The sequence below is a fragment of the Lactuca serriola genome, chromosome 5, assembly GCF_051521515.1.
Source record: "Lactuca serriola cultivar US96UC23 chromosome 5, Lser_US96UC23_V15, whole genome shotgun sequence".
Classification (NCBI taxonomy): Eukaryota; Viridiplantae; Streptophyta; class Magnoliopsida; order Asterales; family Asteraceae; genus Lactuca; species Lactuca serriola.
The window spans coordinates 91,653,295-91,673,543 of record NC_136412.1 but is presented as its reverse complement, the minus strand read 5'-3'; the positions used below and the strand labels follow the sequence as shown (position 1 = coordinate 91,673,543).

The window sequence follows — 20,249 nt, the reverse complement described above, 5'->3', positions numbered from 1 at the left end:
AAAATATTTCACATAATACTTTAATACAATAATTACAATAAATGTAGTAATGAATAAATATCAATTTTATTAATGGACTTACCTTCTTATTTTAAAATTCTCAAATTAAAACTCTTAATTTATTTTGTTTACTTAATTAAATTTAAAAGATAAAAAAATCAATTTTAATAATTCATTATTTTTCTTATTTTTTTATAAATCCAAAATACACAGTTATATTTTTTTTTAATTAACTCATATAATACATGAGTCTAGTTAGTTAATAAAATACCTATACAGAGTCCAAATCCCATTCGGATGAATACTATCACTCACATTTCTTTTATAAAGTTATCATTAATGAAAAGCAAAAAAATAGAGAAAAACATGAAAAACTTTTTGAAAAAATAAAAGACCTGATTTTGTCCCAAAAAGTGACAAATAAACGTGAGTGCATCTAGGAAGTTGAAAGGGAAGAGAAGAAGAAACAAGTGTAGCAGAAATAAGAACAAAAATCGTTTACATCTCTCTCTCTCTCTCTATCTATCTATCTAATAATATGATATATTATATATATATACTAACAAGTTTACAACCACAAATACAACTTCACTTAATATAAAATCAGTGGAATCCAAGACTTTTTTTTTTTTTTGTTTTTCACTTCAAACTTAAACTACCCAAAGTCATGACTGAACAGCGATGTTGGCGTTGGTCTCCTTAGCCAGTTTCCTTGGCGAAGGTTTAGCCGGTTCATTGACCGGCTTGGTGGTGCGGTCTCGGCTCATACCATTGCCATGGACGGTTCGACCCTGAGTGGTGGGCGGCTTGACCGGGCTTGAAGTAGCACTGACCGGTTTATAAGTCCCTAAGCTGTGTCGCACCCGTGAACAAAGAGCTTTCTCATCAACAACTGATGGATGTGTTGTGTCACCACAGCTCTTTCTTCGTGATAATTTTGGTGATTTTGCACGTGTCAGAGGTAGCTGCCAATTATCCATATTTAATATTACCCAATTATAGCAATCTTATTGGATACAAAGCAATGCAAGAAATAGAAGCATATTTCTGTTTACTGTTTATTATAGGATGATACTTTCATTTATTACTACTGTAAGACAACATTGTACTTTGATATCAATATACAAAACAATTTAACTTTTTTTTATTCCAAAAAAAAAAAGTGAGTTATCAAGAGTGAGTGACTATGTGATGAAACAAAAACTGCAATATTTTGTTTCATTCAAAAAGGTGGGACATGGACTTTGTTAATATTTCGTCTGTGCAAAAGACGTAAATACCCTTTGTGTCACTCAAAAAGGTGGGACATGGATTTTAAAATATTTCGTCTATGCAAAAGACAGTAAATAACCTTTGTGTCACTCAAAAAGGTGGGACAAGGACTTTGTTAATATTGTCTGTCCAAAAGACGTAAATACCCCTACTCTATGGACAGTAAATTAATGGTATAGAGAAGGAAATACCTTTTTAAGTTCAACTTTTGGTGGAGGACCTTGGCGATAAAAGCTGGGAACAGGGTTGGCTTTAACAACCATGCTTTTTCTCATTTGCTTTATAGCTTCTTCTTGCTCCTCCTATCATTGTCATTTGGCAACAAATATTGACTATTAAAAAAGTCAAACTTAAAAATATTTATATATACAATTTTTAGGTTGACTAAATGTTGTAATGTACCTTGGTCCTTGCTTCATACTCCATCTTTTCTGCCTTGAGAGCCTGGTGCTTTTGCTCCAACTTTGTATAGAACTGAAAGGAAAAAAAAAACACACATAAAGAAAATGCATTGAAAGAGAATGGAATTGAGTGGAATGGAATTGAATGGAATGGAATGGAATTGAATTACCTCTTTCCGTTGAGCAGCACGTTGGGCACTCTTAAAAGTGGGAGCGACTCCAACTGTTACACGTGATCTGACTGTTCTTGATGTTGCAGCACTGTACATTGCTAAGGATAACACTAATATATAAAATAAAATAAAATGCATATATTTTACATATAAAAAATAAGAAGTTATAATTCTAAATATGAAAAAAAAAAAAAAAAAAAAAAGGATACGATGAAGCCATGGACCAATTATCTTCCTCATCATGGTATTTATTTGGCTGCCTTGGTGTTGAGAAAGGAGAGTTGCGCTGTTCAGATAAGCAAAATTACTCATGTTAGCATTCTCTTCAAAGTTCAGATATACCAAATGTAAGAAATGTTTATATTAAACAAATCAATTGCTATGTAAAAATGATAATTTATTTACATTTCTTTACTGATTTTAATAACGTATAACATATTGCTATTATCAACAATGAAATGCAAGTATCTTGCTACAATGGATAAAGATAATAGTAATTAATTAACTAACGATGTTGCAATTAGGTGTAAAGAAATAAGTTTTTTGCTAATTGACTAATTATAGCTGTTGCTATATATAACCTGAAACTAGTAAAATGCTTAAGTTTGTTGTGAAATATATATTTTTATCGTATATTTATATGGGTTTTAATGAAACTTTATTATAAAAATTATTATTTGTAGAACTAAAAAAATTACAAGAGAAGATTGTAATAAAAAAGAAATGTTCTATATGATTTTTAGAGAAATAAAATTACATTTTAATCAAAATTGTGAAAATTATAACCAAAAAAAAAAAGATCGTGTTATTAAAAATTGAGTTGATCTCATAAAAGACCTTATATTTTGTGTTTTTCCGGATTAAACCTCAACTTTATTTTTTTTCCAGAAAAAGACCTTGTATTTTTTTCATTTTTTCCGAAAAAACCCTCACCTTTGTCCTTTTTTCCGAAAAACCCCTCAACCTTCTAACTGTTTCCGAAAAAAACCTCAACTTTTTAAGTTTTTTCCGAAAAAACCCTCACATTTTACAAGTTTTTCGGAAAAAATGACTAAAATGGCCAGATCAGAAAAAATAAAAAAATACAAGGGCTTTTTCAGGAAAAAAATAAAGTTGAGGTTCTTTTCGGAAACAGTTGGAAGGTTGAGGGTTTTTTCGGAAGAAAAAAAAGACAAAGGTGAGGGTTTTTTCGGAAAAAATGAAAAAACAAAATAAAGTTGAGGTTTAATCCGGAAAAATCCCAAAATATAAGGTCTTTTACAAGATTACAAATTTTCATGCCATTACATGATGTAATGAAAAAGCACCTCCTGCCTAAGAAATGAATATCACCAAAATGAAAGGAATCAGCTTCCTTTACATATGATCAATTCCATTACACAAAACAAACAACTCTCTTTACTCCAATGGAGTCAACCATTCTATTCCTTCCCCAATTCCAACATACCAAAGACTTATCGATAAGAATTATAGAAATGAAAAGAGAACATGATTGATAGCATAGTTAAAGAACAATTATGTTTATTAATTATTACCTGTGGTGACTGTTTTGCATTGGGAGGAGGAGAATGCAAATTAGTGGTGTTTGATGATATACGCATACCAGGGTTGACATTTTCTTCAACAGAAGCAGATCCTGATGCAGGGCTTACAGGAGAGTTTACAACTTTCTCATTTGATTTTGAAGATCCAGTTTTTGGAGTGATGCCATTTCCCTCAGGAGAACCACTTTCATTTTCATGATTGGTGCTTTTAGCAATGTTCCTTCCCATCACCCTGTAATAAATCAGACACTAATCATTACATCTATATCTATGATGGAATAATGTTTTGGGTTAAACACTTAAATGGAAGAAATAGCAATGTACTTTCGTAGTTTCATTGTTTTTTTTTCACTTTTTAAATAACAAATAAAAGTATAATGCTATAATTAGGTAGATTTTTTAAAAGTACAGAGAAAAAAAAAAGATGAATGTCTATAATAGAAAGAAATGGGAGTGTGATGCTATGATATACAAATTATCTCTTGATTCTGACACTTACTTTGATCTAATGAGTAGGAAGATTGGTAGGAATAAAAGGTAGGAGGATATTTGATTTCTCAAAAAATATATATTGGATGAAATGAAGTAGTAAGAATTACATTTATGATAAAAGAATATTGGATTAGATGCAAGAAATAGCAATACACTTGGATTGTTTTTTTTGTTTTTTGTTATTGCGTCCTACTTTCATTTCTTCCTATTACAGCATTGTACTTTGAAAAACATACCAATTTACAGAAATGTCATCTACACAGAAAGCAATTTCCGCAGCTATGATAAGAAAAAAAATGGAAAATACAAAATATAAAAATGACTCCTCCTTTCAGATTATTAGCTCAATTACGTCGTGTTTCTTTTTTTGCAATTGAGTTTGTCTGGATATATGATGTTTAAAAGATATTTGAGAAAATGAAAACACAATAAAGCAAAAGAATGAGGGAAAATATGTAAAATGTTAGGGCTTAAATGATTAAAGCCTCATAAGTAACAGAAACAGAGAGCATATCAAGTAGATTTACTCATTTACATACATTAAATTAACAATAAATAACTAAGACCATAAGTTTTTTTCTAAATCAAACAAGAATTAATTATAGTCCAGTTTAAGTTACAGATTTGTTCCAAATCTAAGTACTTCAAGATAATTTACATTACCTAGAAATCGTTGGTTCCAAATTAGGTTGAATCCTCGGTGTTTCAGAAAAGATAAGACAGCTTCTCTGCTCCTCAAACAAAGTTTCCAAGTAGGCAGACTCTGTAAAAAGATGCATTATGTTTAACTCAAAGTAGAAACATTGTCTTAGACTCTTAGCAATCACTTTATAGCCTCATGAACTGAAAGCAGAAATTCAAAAGGGTATAAAGATAGCAGATGAGCCTACATGTATCTTTTTATAGGAAGTAATTTTATACTTAGCCAAAGATTACAGTTAGTTAAAATACAATTAAAAAGGTGTTCCTTTTCGACTTAAAACATACAGTGTGTCTAAACAGGGAAAGTGAGGACTTGATTTATATGAATTACATATAAACAAAAGGGTAGAAAGGTCATTTACTTACATTCAGACAATTCACTCAATCCAAGAAAGAAAATATTTATACTTACAGCACTTAACTAGTCAGACATCATTTGTCCATATAGCACATAATTGGGAAAAAAAGAAAGAAAAGAAACAGGCTCTTAGTTATTAGTTATTACTTATTACTAAATTTTACATTAACCTTTGTGCTCTTTTTTCCATTAAAATGAATATGAAAAAGAGAAGGTCAAATTAAAATGCTACACAAAATTAATATGAAAAAAGCAACTTTAACATGAGGGGATCTCCAGTTGACCATGCACTTACTTAGGAGGGTTAGTAAAATCTACTTAATATAGGGCTAACTATCAATTGTTCTAACAAAAAACTGTCATGGCCTCCTATCTTATCACTTAACACATGAAACCAAGAAAATGAGAATTTAATTTCCTGATTAGTAAAAAAAAAATTAACAGAAACAGGAATAACTGAAACTGAAAAAAGATGCAGTCCTAAAGAAGCAGATGAAATCAGCCTTAGATGTATAAAAGTATAAACCATAAACTTTAAAAGAATAAAACAACTAATTGGCTCCACATAATTTGGTTGGAAGTTGGAACCAACAATACGAAGAGAAAGGCAAAAGGTTACCAGAAAGGGGAAAATCCAAAACAAAACTTAGATAGGACCTAATCACACGATGTAGAATTCCAGCAAACACAAAGTGTAAGTTAGGAAACTAAAATTTCATGGCTTAAAATCAGTACCGGAGAAGGATGGGTTCAAATTTCAAGTAAAATGAGCTCCAATTCCATACGTAAAGTAAAAGGAGAAAAGGTTAAGTATACAATGTGAAAACTAAAAGTCTTCATCTTCAGGTCTAGTCAACACATGTTAACTAAGAGGAAAATAAACCCTAAAAACAAAGTCGTCGGGAACAACATACATTAATCGGAGCTCGCATTTACAACTTACAAGATATCTAGAAAAAGACAAAAATAAAAGGTTTACAAAAAGAAACAAATCAAGTATTAGGTATGAAATTCTATAAATTCAAAAGCGGTTGGCACAAATCAACCATGAGGTAACAATCAAACCTAAAAACTAAACTTCGGGAACAACACATCTCAAATCGGAGCTCGCATTTACAAGATCAGGAAAAATCGGAAAAGACTATATCAAATAACACGAAGCATGCAATTAAAAACTCAAAAGTAACACAAATCAGAAAAAATAAGAAAAAACACAACAATTCTACAAAAGATCGACACAATTCACAGCAGATTACATACAAAATTTCGAAAAAATACATACCAGGTCAATAAGCTTCCGATCTGTCACGAAAATGAACCAAATCTGTTCATTCCACTCCTGCAAACGAAAGAAAAACAAAGAGCGAGATTGTTGAGGTATCTGTCACTAACAGAATGACAGAATGGAGCTCGAAATTTCAATGGCGTCTCGAATCTCGAAACCGTTATTGTCGCTGTGCTGCTGGTTTTGCTCAGCAAATATAGGTAGCTAAATTCTATTGGGTGATTAGGACAAAAGAAGAGTACAATACAGGAAGCTTATCGTACAAGTGGTTACTGCATGTTTCGTTTGTTGGTATAATTTTGACCAGATAGCTTTAGCTACTTTTTCCGTATTTTTGACGGAGTTTTGTTGACGGCGTCATTCCCACGTCTTATTTTTCTTCTCCTTTTTATTGCACGGGTACCTAATCAAATATTCTATTGCTTTTTCTTTCTCCGTTGTCTAACCTTTTGAGTATATATTTATAATAAAAACTGATTTATGGTATATGAGAAGATATAAATCATGTTTTGAAAATTTTTAACTATATTTGTCGATTTTGCAAAATGTATATTTTTATTATGTTAATCTATGAATGTCTAACGTAATGATTTAAATGTTCAAATCAAAGTTAATTGTCTTTAGGGATGAAGCCGATTTTGGAACCGGAATAATTGATAACTGAATTAAGCACATGTGATTAGGTGAGGATTGAAAACCGAACAAGCATTATGCAGTCAGTTTTGTACTGGTTCCATGTACAAATCGGTTATTTGGGTTGTGGACCGGAAATGACTGAAATAATAAAAATAAAAATAAAAAAATAATAAAAAAAAACGGGTTCATGTATAGAATCGAAAAAGTCGGGAAGCGAGACTAAAACTGAAAAAACAACTTTAATACCCCATCTTTATTGGCCTGTGACTTGGGGAATATATAACCACATAAGGCATTTAAATAATCAAAATGAAGATTTTAAAGTGAAACTACATGATGGAAAAAATTTAGGTCAATCGGACTAATAACGAACTAGTTATGACAATTTAAAAAAGGCCTTCAAAATTTTGGTTCAGGTTTTTCGAACTGGTTTACCCGAAAACCGGTAGTCCCATAACCAAAAAAATCGATAAAGTGATTTCATGTAAACTAGGAATTGATAACCAAGAACACTTCAAAGCAACCAACACTTCTCCAATGAGCTCCTTCTTCTCCAAGATGCACCAAGAACACTTCAAAACACTTAAGAACACCTTCTTTTTGCTCACAAGGCTCAAACTAGGGTTAGAGTTTCAAGGGAAGGTGTTGGAGAGGTAGATGCTAAGAATGGAATGTGTTTGGGGAAGTTAAGGAGTTTAAATAGGGCTCAAACCACGAAAATAGAGTTTGGGCATTGATCGCGTACGCCCAACGTACTCCACGTACGCCAGCGTACTCCATGAATGCCTAGTACACCTAGAATACTCTAGATACACCTAACGTGCTCCATGTATGCCTAGTACGCCCAGCATACTCCAGGTACGCCCAACATACTAGACTAAGCCCCAAAACCTTCATAACTTTAAACGATCATAACTTCTTCGTTCCAACTTCGTTTTCGACGATCTTTATATCCACGGAAAGGTAATGAAAAGCTCTACAATCATATCAACTCTACTTTTCCTTAAAACTTTCCTAAATTAAATCCAAAATTCATAAAAGGCCCGAACTATCACTTTACGGTTATAACCATGGGCTCCAAAGCACTAACCAAACTCTCGGATCACCTAATCTACATTATCCACATCCAAGGCCCAAAGCCTTATGATAACTGATCTTCAGGTTACGGCCCTGAATTATGAAACGATTCGAAACAGGGTGTTACAACTCTCCCCTACTTAAATTAGATTTCGTCCTCGAAATCATTCCTTACCACTTCCTCTGCCATGCTAGTCGATCCTGCCCGAACTTCCTGAATTCCGATTAAGATTGAAGAGTCATCCCATACCGACGACTGCCTCCTAAACCTGCCATCCAAGCCCCATCTTGGAAGAAATCGCTTATACCTTCGAAAGAATGAACCTTAACACTCTGCCTTCAGCCAAAGAAGGAAGCCCAACTGCTTTGCCTGAGAACTGAAATAACTACCTTACTCTTGCCAACTGGAAGACCTCATATCAAATATTAACATGCTAGGTAGTAATAATCAAACACAAGAACATAACCAATAATTAAAATCCATAAATTAATAACCAAACCATAGAGTTAAAGCTTCATCTAGCTAAAAAGAAGCTACTAGATTCAGCTACTCATGGTTGAATTCAAGAACATAAATCCAATAAAAATTGACATAATTATATTGTACCAAACTAAGATAATGAAAGTATTATTCAATATCTTGATCTTCAGTTGACCTTCCTTCAATGAATTTTTTTCACAGGTTTCTCTAAGTAATTTTTCTCCAGAAGTCTCTCTGAAAACCCTCCAAGCCTCTTTCAATCATGAAAGTGAATGAATATATATAATTTTGGGAATATTCGCACTCCACGACGTGGACATGGATTTCACGTCGTGGTTTGAGACGAATCCTTATCGGGCAAGGACTCTGACTTCCTGTGCACTTATCTTCTAGAACACTCACTCCACATCGTGTAAGTCTTGGCCACGTTGTGATTTGGGCTTTTCGCATGGATTTTTCTTCTTTTAATTCTTCAAATCTCCAAAGTTCCTCCTCTTGTCAATTATAGTCCTTATTCTTCAAGATTGTTCTTTTTGGGCTTTAAAATTCAATTTGATGTCATAAGTATCATATATCTTTGCAAATAACCAAAATATTAATAAAAATGCATTAAAATATTGCGTAAAATGTGTATAAATATGACAATATCAAAATACCCCACACTTATCATTTGCTTGCCCCCAAGCAAAACTAAAATTTAAGTCTAACTTTCATCACCAATATCACATAAGACAATCCATTTTGAACTCAGCCATTATACCAAGACCTCAATGCACATATTTCTGTCTAAGGTTCCTAAAAACTTCCTAATCCTAAATACTCACAATCCTTATGAACCTTAACTCCTTAGCTTATACAACACTCATTTTTGCTACCCTCTGAATCAATCCTCATAAATCTTTCTTAACTTCAAAGTATTTTTGGTTAAGCTACCCAAGCATACATAATCCAGAAAAATTACAACTTTAGATACCACAATGGAGATCTTGGAATTCTTCACTTCTTTGAATAATTGATCTTTGATTTCTTTGAATTCATCACTTTTGTTGTTTGAATTTTGGTATCTTTAACTTTTGATTCTTCTGAATTTTGATCTTTTGATCTTAATACTTGATAGCTTCAACATTCTTCAACTTTTTGGTAATCTCTCTCTCTCTCTCTCTCTCTCTCTCTCTCTAAATAACTCACCTTTTCGCTCAATTCCTACATGATTAAGCTAGTGTGCTTAACTTCAACCTTTATTGGCTAGAGGTATTAGTTTAAGTGCAATGACTACATAAGCTCTCCTGGATAGATTTCAGGTGTAGGTTGCAGAACTTTTTATGCTATATAAACTACCAGATTATCTTTCATATCTCATGGATTTTCAACAGAACTTGGGAAGCCACACATATACTGTAACATGTGTTGGCTCAATTAAACATTTGAGCTCGCATCGGATCATCCCACCTGACACTAGCAACTTAAGTTTTTTTCTTAAATTATTACTAGATTCAAATTTTTAGATTATTATTTCAAATCTACTTCTATAAATTTCAAATATTCAAAATTTTAAAATTCTCTAGCAATTTACTTTTAGACCCCCTAGACCACACTTATTACATACAATGCCCTCATTATATGTATAAAATAATTTTAAAGCAATAGAAGGGAGAAAAAGGAACAGACTCCCCCGGGGTAGTAGTGCCAAGATCAAATGCTGAACATGTGTGGAAAATTTGAACACCTTGAATATGCAACTAAAACTTGGATCTTTTGAGATATATAAATGTGCCAACAAAATATGAATCAGAAACTTGAATCTTCAACAAATGTAGTGAATAAAGTCTTCAAAGCATAGTATCTCAATGTGGGAAAGCATACCCCACATTGCAAAGGTGGAAGAGAATATTAAAAAGCCAATTTGTGCTGACCACGACGTGGTATTGTAAGTCACATTGTGTTGTCGAAGTAAATCGTTTTGAAATCGCGATGGCTTCCAAAGTCACGACGTGGAATTAAAGGGCACGTCATGGAAACTGATCTTTACAGAATGTAGTTGGGCATTAAGTCTTCTATGCAAGTTAAATGCAACCGACTGTATAAATGTTTTGAGACCCCTCTAAGACTCTATTATGTTCTTGACTCTTCCCTCATCTCTTTTTTTTTCTCATGAAAGTAACCCCACACTTATTAAAAATTGTGGGCTTCAACTCATAACTTCGAATGACACAACTCTACTCAAACGCTCCTATCTCTACTCTCTCAATATTCTGCTCATGATAGCTTACCAAATCTGCAACAGAGTAAATGGATCATGGAAAGAAGAAAAACATCCATCCCATGTTTGGTTACAAGTTCAAAACAAACAAAATAAAATCTTAAAAACAAAACAAAATAAAAACTAAATAAAGGATAAAATTAATAATCATCCTCTCCCTCTTGCACTCCACTTGGTCCAACTCCATCTCCTTGCCTTGTCCATAACTCCTCCCAAGTCGGAATGTAAGGGTAATGAGGCGGCATTGTTGGAGGTCAATGCACCTTAAGATGTGAAACTATCAATAGCTTGGTTGTGGTAATTGACACCCCCACGGAGATTGTCCAAATAAATACCGACCCGACTTTGAAATGGGTTGGTTAGTACCCCACCCTCAAATGGTTGAGGTTGTTGTTGTGGTTGGCACCTTTCTCTGCGAGCTCTAACATTGCGCCTGATGGGTTTGAGCAATAAGAACTTTCTTATGTGCACATGCAAACCCTAATTGTTTGGATCTAGGTTTCTCTAATTGAACATGCATTGAATCCAAGACTTACAATGCTAGATCTAATGTAAACAATTGAATCTAATCATATGAAATTAGATCTAGAACAATACCTTGGATTACTTGCTTGATACTTCTTCTTCTTGGAGCTTAGAGTCACAATTGTCACTCCTCTAATGGCTTACAAACACCAACTAGCAAGAAGATGATCTTGAGAGAGGGGGGGAGGGTGAGAAATCGGCCCTAGGGTTCTTTGCCTTGCATGAGTGTCGATTTCCCTCACCCTAGGGATTTATTTATACTATGAGCTACTAGGGTTTCTCCTTAAACTCTAATTGAATAACTTAGGCCCTAAGCAATCCAATATCCTCCTAGATACTAGGATTGGACGAATTTAAGGTTCCCTAACCCTAAATTTCGTCCACCCTCATATCCATAAGGATACATAGCCCAAAACACAACTATCACACATTTGACAGTTTATGCCCCTTTATTCAACTAACCTCTTTAAGTCACCAAATTAATTCTTATTTAATATATGACTTATATTAATCAAATAACAATATTATTCCTTTAATATATTATTCTCATAATATATAAACAATAATATCTCTTCTCTCTTAACAAATCATCCTGTCAAGTTGCTATGGTGAAGGCAACCCAAAAGGACCATGCATAACGGGGTCAAGTACTTACCAAATATAGTTATAGCCTTAGACACTAATCCAAAAGTCTCCCACTTGGATAAGTCTAGTAACTATATATGCAAACCCAAACCGATTAGCAATCGTAGCTCTCAAAGACGCTATCAACTCTGATCTTATCAGTCTCCTGTCCTTTAGATAAGGGATCGTACAGTCCTCTGTTTAGATATTATGCGGACAATCTCATGGAACTTATTGTCCAGCAATTGTTTTTCTTGATCTCAGATTCATTTGACATAGAACTTAAATGAACACATCAATTCAGTCCTGACCGGTCCCGACACATAAGTCAAATCAAATCATCGAGCGGCCATGATATCGCTTTTATTCTCTTAGGATAAAAGTAACAGATAAACTTCAACTTATATGCATTTACTATCTACTAATCAACTATACACAATAATGTGTTTTATAACATCAATTTACTGATGCGGTTTCGCATTATCAATGCACAACCAATTAATAAACAACAAACCATATATCTTGGTTTTAAGACCATATGATATTATCGTCTTGCGATCACTTGTGTCACATTCCATAAAGTGATTCTAGCAAGCTCGGGTTTATTCCAAAGCTTAAAACTTATTTATAAGCACTCATGAATGTTGCAGCAACCTTTTGCTATGTCTAATACCCTTTTAGACAATCTACACACCAATTCATGACAATCTTCATTCATACCTACTTCCAACATATGAACGACTGTGGACCATTCGAATAATTCGATTATTCCTAATAACTTAATTATTCAGGAAGTCAAAACATGCAAAGTGAAACAATAGTTAAACAATCAACATAAGACAGTAGCTTTACTCATAAATAATACTCTTTTATTTAATCATCAAATGTCAATTACATTTATCTATTACATGTTTCCAAACTATCTAATCTAAACTAATATCGTCTTTCAGCCCAATGCTCCTAGCATGCTGCAAATGCTTAACCCTACTCAGTCCCTTCGTAAGCGGATCTGCTGGGTTATCCTCTGACGATACCCTTTTCACTACAAGGTGTCCTTCTTCTACTCGATGTCTAATGAAGTGATATTTTCTGTCGATATGCCGAGATCTACCATGATCCCTCGGTTCCTTGGTCAAGGCAACCGTTCCTTCATTATCAAAGAAAATTTCCATAGGCTCCTTTATGGCAGGCACAACTCCAAGATCACCAATGAAGTTCTTCAACCACATCGCCTCCTTTGACGCTTCGCTCGCTGCAATGTACTCTGATTCGCACATTGAATCAGCTACGGTTTCTTGTTTGGAACTTTTCCAAGTTACTGCTCCTCCATTCATGGTAAACACCCAGCCCGACTGCGAACGGTAGTTGTCCTGTCGGTCTGGAAACTGGCGTCACTATACCCCCGCAACTTTAAGTCATCACTCCCTCCGAGAACTAAGAACCATTCTTTGGTCCTCCGAAGGTACTTAAGTATATTCTTGACCGCAATCCAATGAGCTTTGCCCGGGTTCCCTTGATATCTACTGACCATGCTCAAAGCAAAGGCCACATCAGGGCGAGTACAAGTCATAACGTACATGATTGAGCCAACGGCGGAAGCATAGGGTACTCGGCTCATTTCTGTTATCTCAGCTTCGGTACTCGGACTTTGAGTCTTACTCAATTTAGCATTACTTTGTATCGGTAGTTCTCCCTTCTTTGAGTTCTCTATACTAAAACGTTTTAGTACCTTATCCAAGTAAGTATTCTGACTAAGTCCTATTAGTCTCTTACTTCTTTCTCTCAATATCCTTATTCCCAAAATATAGGAAGCCTCTCCGAGGTCCTTCATAGCGAAACACTTCCCGAGCCAGGACTTAACCTCCTGCAAAGTCAGAATGTCATTTCCTATGAGTAGTATGTCATCGACATACAAAACGAGGAACCTAACTATACTCCCACTGGCCTTGACATATACACAAGATTCATCTTCACTTCGTACAAATCCAAACTCTTTGACTTTCTCATCGAAGCAAAGATTCCATCTGCAAGACACTTGCTTAAGTCCATAAATGGACTTCTCAAGCTTGCACACTCTATTGGGATGCTTCGAATCGACGAAACTCTCTGGCTGAGCCATGTAAACATCCTCAGCCAACTTCCCATTAAGGAAAGCGGTCTTGACATCCATTTGCCATATCTCATAATCATGAAATGCGGCAATGGCTAGCATCACCCTAATAGATTTTATCTTAGCAACTGGTGAGAAGGTCTCATCATAGTCAACTTCGGGAGTTTGAGTAAAACCCTTCGCCACTAGTCGTGCCTTATATGTGTGCACATTCCCATCCACGTCAGTCTTCTTCTTGAAGATCCATTTGCACCCAACCGTCTTACGTCCGCACACATTTTCAACCAAATTCCAAACTTGGTTGTCATACATGGACTGAATCTTGCTGTCCATCGCCTCTTTCCATTTTACAGACTCTGGGCCTGCCGTGGCTTCCTTATAGCTATTAGGTTCATCTAGATTTATTAGTGTACCATCACTGATATACGTATCCCCTTCGGTAGTAATATGAAATCCATAAAATTGGGGTTGAACTCTAACTCTTTCGGAACGTCTAAGAAGTAAGGACTCGTCAATCGGTTCAACCGGAGTTTCCTCCTCGGGTTGAGCGTCAGCGTTAAAGGTTCCTTCATCGCTCGACTCTCGAATCTCTTCAAGATCGATTTGCCTCCCACTATCTCTTGGCTTATGAGTTCTCACTCTCGGAAAACCCCTCTCCTCGCAACGAAGACAACATTGTCACTCGGTCTATAGAAGAGATATTCAAAGGATTTATGCGGGTAGCTGATGAAAATACATCGCTCACTACGAGGTTCGAGCTTGTCGTGAGTCTCTCATCTTACGAAAACCTCACAACCCCAAACCTTGATATGTGCCAACGAGGGAGCTTTCCCTGTCCACATCTCGTGAGGAGTTTTGGCAACCTTCTTTGTAGGGACTCGGTTAAGGATATGGGCGGCAGTCTCTAAGGCATACCCCCAGAATGAGATAGGTAGTGAAGCACGACTTATCATAGAATGAACCATGTCTAACAGGGTTCGATTATGCCTTTCTGCCACACCATTCAACTACGGTGTCCTAGGTGGCGTCAATTGCAAAACTATTCCGCATTCCTTGAGATAGTTGTGGAATTCAAGACTTAGGTACTCTCCTCCTCGATCGGATCGAAGCATCTTGATTTTCCTGCCCAATTGATTCTCCAATTCATGTTTGAAATCTTTGAACTTTTCAAATGTTTATGACTTGTGCTTGATTAAGTAGATATACCCATATCTACTATAATCATCGGTGAAAGTCACGTAGAAGCGGTTCCCATATTTTGTGGTGGATCTAAAGGGCCCACACACATCGGTATGTATGAGATCCAATAATCCCTCACCCCTCTCACAAGTGCCAGTGAAGGGTGACTTGGTCATCTTTCCAAGCAAACAAGATTCGCACGTGTCATCTTCCCTAAGGTCAAATGTCTCCAACACTCCATCCTTTTAGAGTTGGGCTATGCGCTTCTTGTTGACATGTCCAAGACGACAATGCCACAAAGATTCTTTATCCTTACTATTGGAAGAATCTATACACAACACATCATTTCCTAGGTTTTCTACAACCATAACAGTTTCATAAATTCCATTACAAGGCATTGCTTCAAAATATAAAACACCATTTAGATAAGCATAAATCGAACCATTCTCATTATTAAACGAATATCTAAATCCTTGTTTAAACAAACCATCAAAAGAAATGACGTTTCTTGCCATATCCGGTGAGTAGCAACAATTATTTAAATCTAAATGCAATCCATTACGAAGCACTAAAGAATACACTCCAATCTTGGTAACAGGCGACGATCTTCTGTTCCCCATGATTAGATTTATTCTTCCAAGCTCCACATCCCTATTTCTTCTTAGTCCCTGCAAATCATAACAAATGTGGTAACCACACCCTGTATCAAGAACCCAAGAAATAGCATGGCATAAATCATTAGATTTAATTGTGTATATACCTGCAAAAGATGGCTTGATCTTTCCATCCTTGATGGCTTGCAGATATTTCGGGCAGCTTCTCTTCCAATGCCCTATTTTGTGGCAATGATGGCACTCTGCCTCTTTTGGGTTAGGGTTGGGCTTGGCAGGATCAACCTTGGTCCCACTAGAAGAGGAACCATCTTGGGACTTTCCCTTGCGGTGGTTCTTCGAAGAAGCCTTCCTTTTCTTGCCCCTTCCCTGCCCAATAGCCAAAACAGGAGCAGCAGACGGATTGGGAGTTGGTGTAACAGACTTGTCCTTCAGGTTGCTCTTAGCAGTCCTTAGGAGACCTTGGAGTTTGCTTAGGGTGACCTCTTCCTTGTTCATGTGGTAGGTCATCCTAAATTGATTGTAGCATGAGGGCAAGGAGTGAAGAACAATGTCGATAGCCAAATCTTCCCCAAAGTTGACATTCAACTTGCGAAGATGATCGACATACCTTTGCATCTTTTGCAAGTGCACGGTAAGAGATTCTCCGCTTCCCATTTTAGCAGTGATCATATTCGTTATGATCTCATAGCGCTCTTGCCTCGCGCTTTGGTGGTATCGCTCCATCAAGTCTAGATGCATCTCATAAGGATACATGTCCTCATAGGACTTTTGGAATTCGGAGTTCATTGTGGCTATCATGATGCAATGGACTTTCGTTGCATCACGCTCATGTGTTTCAAACACGACCATTTCTTCGGGAGTAGTAGTTTCTGGATTGATCTTTTCGAGCTTCTCATCGAGAACATACTCCTTGTCCTCGTAACGAGCGATCGTGCGAATGTATCTTATCAATTCGCTAAAGTTCGATCCATCGAAAGTCACTTTTTGACAAAGGATCATTAGAGTGAATGAGCTAGCAGCAGCGTTGTTTGCATTAGACATCTACAAATAGAAAGGAACAAAGTTGATTAGAGTTAAGTCCCTAATTAACACCCAAAATGGAAATTTAGGGCTAGGACCCAACAACATTATTTACATATTTAGAAAAGGGATACCGTAATCCAATATGCAAATAATTTAGAGGTAAGTGAATGACGATTCACTAATTCTTCACCATGAAAAACATAAGCTTTAAGTTTTAGATGTATTGAGAATTCCTAGATTTTTTTGAGATTCATTGAACTTTTCAATGGCATGTTTAAATCTCGATATGCCCCTTTAGTTTGTGACTGATATACCGAGGATCACAAAGCGGGTGTGAATAACCATGCAAATCTACATGGTGCCTTCATTGTTACAATCACCTATTCGATGTGCCGGTAAACCACACACGCTCCATCGAACTATGACAAACAATGAATCACCCTTTTCCATCTTTGCTTAGAACCAATTAGTATGCCGGTTAACCACACACGCTCCACTAACATCTAAACAAGGGTGCAAAGTGCAATTTCATGGGATTGCATCAATTCACTTTTCCTAAAGTAACTAAGATTGGGAAGTTTATAAAATAGTTTAGTTACTTTATAGTTTCATTATACTTATTAATGAGAAGAGGTTTGCCCTATCCTACCCGTTCGGCTAACGACCCTCCATCAATCAAGCAAGCGGTGGGTGTGAGTGTACACCCATTAAGCGCCATTTTATAGGCAGCAACCTTATACCCACCTTATAGACTGGCTTCGTGAATGAGGTCTACTAACGGTAAGACTAGCATATTTTAACTCATACATATATATATTAAGCTTGTAATAATATATAATTATAGTGTTGAATTTTAAACTTGTAAAATTCTAGGGTTTGAAATTTAAATTATTAAACTTTTAATCACAAACTTAAATTTCAAAACTTGAGGACAAGTTTTAAACTTTTCAAAACATAAGGATCAAATAGCAAATAATGTAAATCAACAATTAAATTATCTCAATTTGATCTTATTCAATATTACTTGCAAGACAATTCACCAATACAATTCAAATAATCAATTATTATCATATAAGGAAATTATTATTCAACTAATTGGTAATTATCTTTTGTTTGGTCAAGAATATACTCATATATATGGTTAAAATAAGATTTTAATGACCCAAAACAGTTAAGGCAAGTTTCCTCAAGAAAAACAGCAAGAAATCTCGAAACTACCTCTTTCTGACGCTCAAACTCGCAGAGTTCCCACTATGGACTAGCCGAGTTGGAGCTACTCACCGAGTCCATAGTGGAACTCGCCGAGTTTATTAGGCAGAAGCATACAAATCGAATTTTTCAAGCAACAAGCAATCAATCAATGCATCAATTCAATAGAAATCAATCAAAGCTCTGATACCACTGATGGGTTTGAGCAATAAGAACTTTCCTATGTGCACATTCAAACCCTAATTGCTTGGATCTAGGTTTCTCTAATTGAAAGTGCATTGAATCCAAGACTTACAATGCTAGATCTAATGTAAACAATTGAATCTAATCATATGAAATTGGATCTAGAACAATACCTTGGATTACTTGCTTGATACTTCTTGTTCTTGGAGCTTAGAGTCACAATTGTCACTCCTCTAATGGCTTACAAACACCAACTAGCAAGAAGATGATCTTGAGAGAGAGGGAGGAGGGTGAGAAATCGGCCCTAGGGTTCCTTGCCTTGCATGAGTGCCGATTTCCCTCACCCTAGGGATCTATTTATACTATGAGCTACTAGGGTTTCTCCTTAAACCCTAATTGAATAACTTAGGCCCTAAGCAATCCAATATCCTCCTAGATACTAGGCTTGGACGAATTTAAGGTTCCCTAACCCTAAATTTCGTCCACCCTCATATCCATAAGGATACATAGCCCAAAACACAACTATCACACATTTGACAATTTATGCCCCTTTATTCAATTAACCTCTTTAAGTCACGAAATTAATTCTTAATTAATGTATGACTTATATTAATCAAATAACAATATTATTCCTTTAATATATTATTCTCATAATATATAAACAATAATATCTCTTCTCTCTTAACAAATCATCATGTCAAGTTGCTATGGTGAAGGCAACCCAAAAGGACCATGCATAACGGGGTCAAGTACTTACCAAATATAGTTATAGCCTTAGACACTAATCCAACAGCACCTTCGCCTTTGTTGCGGTTGTTCCTCTTGTTACCCAATAGGTTGCTCAACATCTTTCGAAGGTATGACAAATCCTCCACCCATGTTCACCACCACTCGCATAACACTCAAGAATTGAACCGTCAAATCATTATCCTTGAAGCGTGTAATGTTCCCAATGAAATTAGGACTCAAAATACCATAAGATTGGGTGAGTCGAGTGACCAAATGTCCACCCGTAATGGGTCTACCGGGCCGATAACTAGCTGCCTTCTTCCCCAAAAATCGTGCAAGCATGTATGGTAGGTCACAGAAAACTTCGGGTGTAATGATGCTCCAAAGATAAAAACAAGTTTTGAGTAGGCACCTTATTCCCAAGATGTTTATGGTTAATGCAGAAAGTGATCAAACGATATAAAAACCGGTAAATAGGAGACCGGATTTGATCTTCACATGCATCACGTGAATTGTACTCGTGATTTGAAATGCTCCTCCAAAACTGGACATCAATCAATCCCAAAGTAAAGTCCTAAACGCAACCTTGTAAGAATGAAATAAAATGGGGTGGTTATGTTTCCTCTTCAGTATAAATCCCCATTCTCCATGCAAACTCACGAAGGCTACATTTGCGCTAGACACCTCCCAAACGGAATGTAAGAGCCCGATTGTAGTTTGGGTCAATAGTTCGTTCTTTAAAATTCACCATGGCAAAGAGCTCAACGGACAATTCCCGATAAACGTGTTCTTAAATAGAAAACAAGTTCCTCCACCCATTGCATGGGAATGAATAAACCCCTCCAATAAATAGTTTTGTCCAATGTCTATCCACTTTCGCAACCGTTCCAACCCTACGCAGCCATGCCAAATCCACCAATGGAGCAATTGCAAACTCTCAGTTGTACAACGACCTAATATGTTCATGTAATTGGTGAGCATTTCTTGTGAAATGTTTTGTGGAAATCGGTAAAGCGGATGGATACTTGATATATCTATGTATTCCTGCTCCTCCGAAACTGCATGTCATGGCCCCATAATACCTGAAAAATAATAAATAGCAAGAAAAACAAACAAACCACCAAGAAATTAAATCATTAAGCAAAACAGAAATCTATGTGCCCAGTATTCACGTCGTGGTCTTGAAGTCCGCGTCGAGAATCCAGTTCATCGTGATTTTCAATCGGCCATTCTATGGTCAAAACGAACTGAAATTAACACTTGGGGTTTGTAGAATCTGCTATTCTGAGGCCTTGTAACACACGTGCAATCAAAATTTACTAACTAATTAACTAAATTTTGGCATTGTAACTCCAAGAACAAACCCTAATCA

General features: G+C 35.8%; 1 protein-coding gene across 1 annotated transcript; it reads right to left on the bottom strand.

The window, feature by feature from the left end:
• Window positions 1-457: 457 nt before the first annotated feature.
• LOC145052775 (protein WVD2-like 2) lies at window positions 458-6,390 on the bottom strand. The gene is made up of 8 exons (XM_079000657.1): window positions 6,225-6,390; window positions 4,546-4,645; window positions 3,382-3,622; window positions 2,056-2,132; window positions 1,844-1,934; window positions 1,675-1,746; window positions 1,464-1,574; window positions 458-965 (listed from the first exon to the last, which is right to left on the bottom strand). Exons 3-8 carry the CDS (start codon window positions 3,616-3,618, stop codon window positions 666-668), a joined length of 888 nt encoding a protein of 295 aa, XP_078856783.1. The 5' UTR covers window positions 3,619-3,622; window positions 4,546-4,645; window positions 6,225-6,390; the 3' UTR covers window positions 458-665.
• Window positions 6,391-20,249: the final 13,859 nt, after the last annotated feature.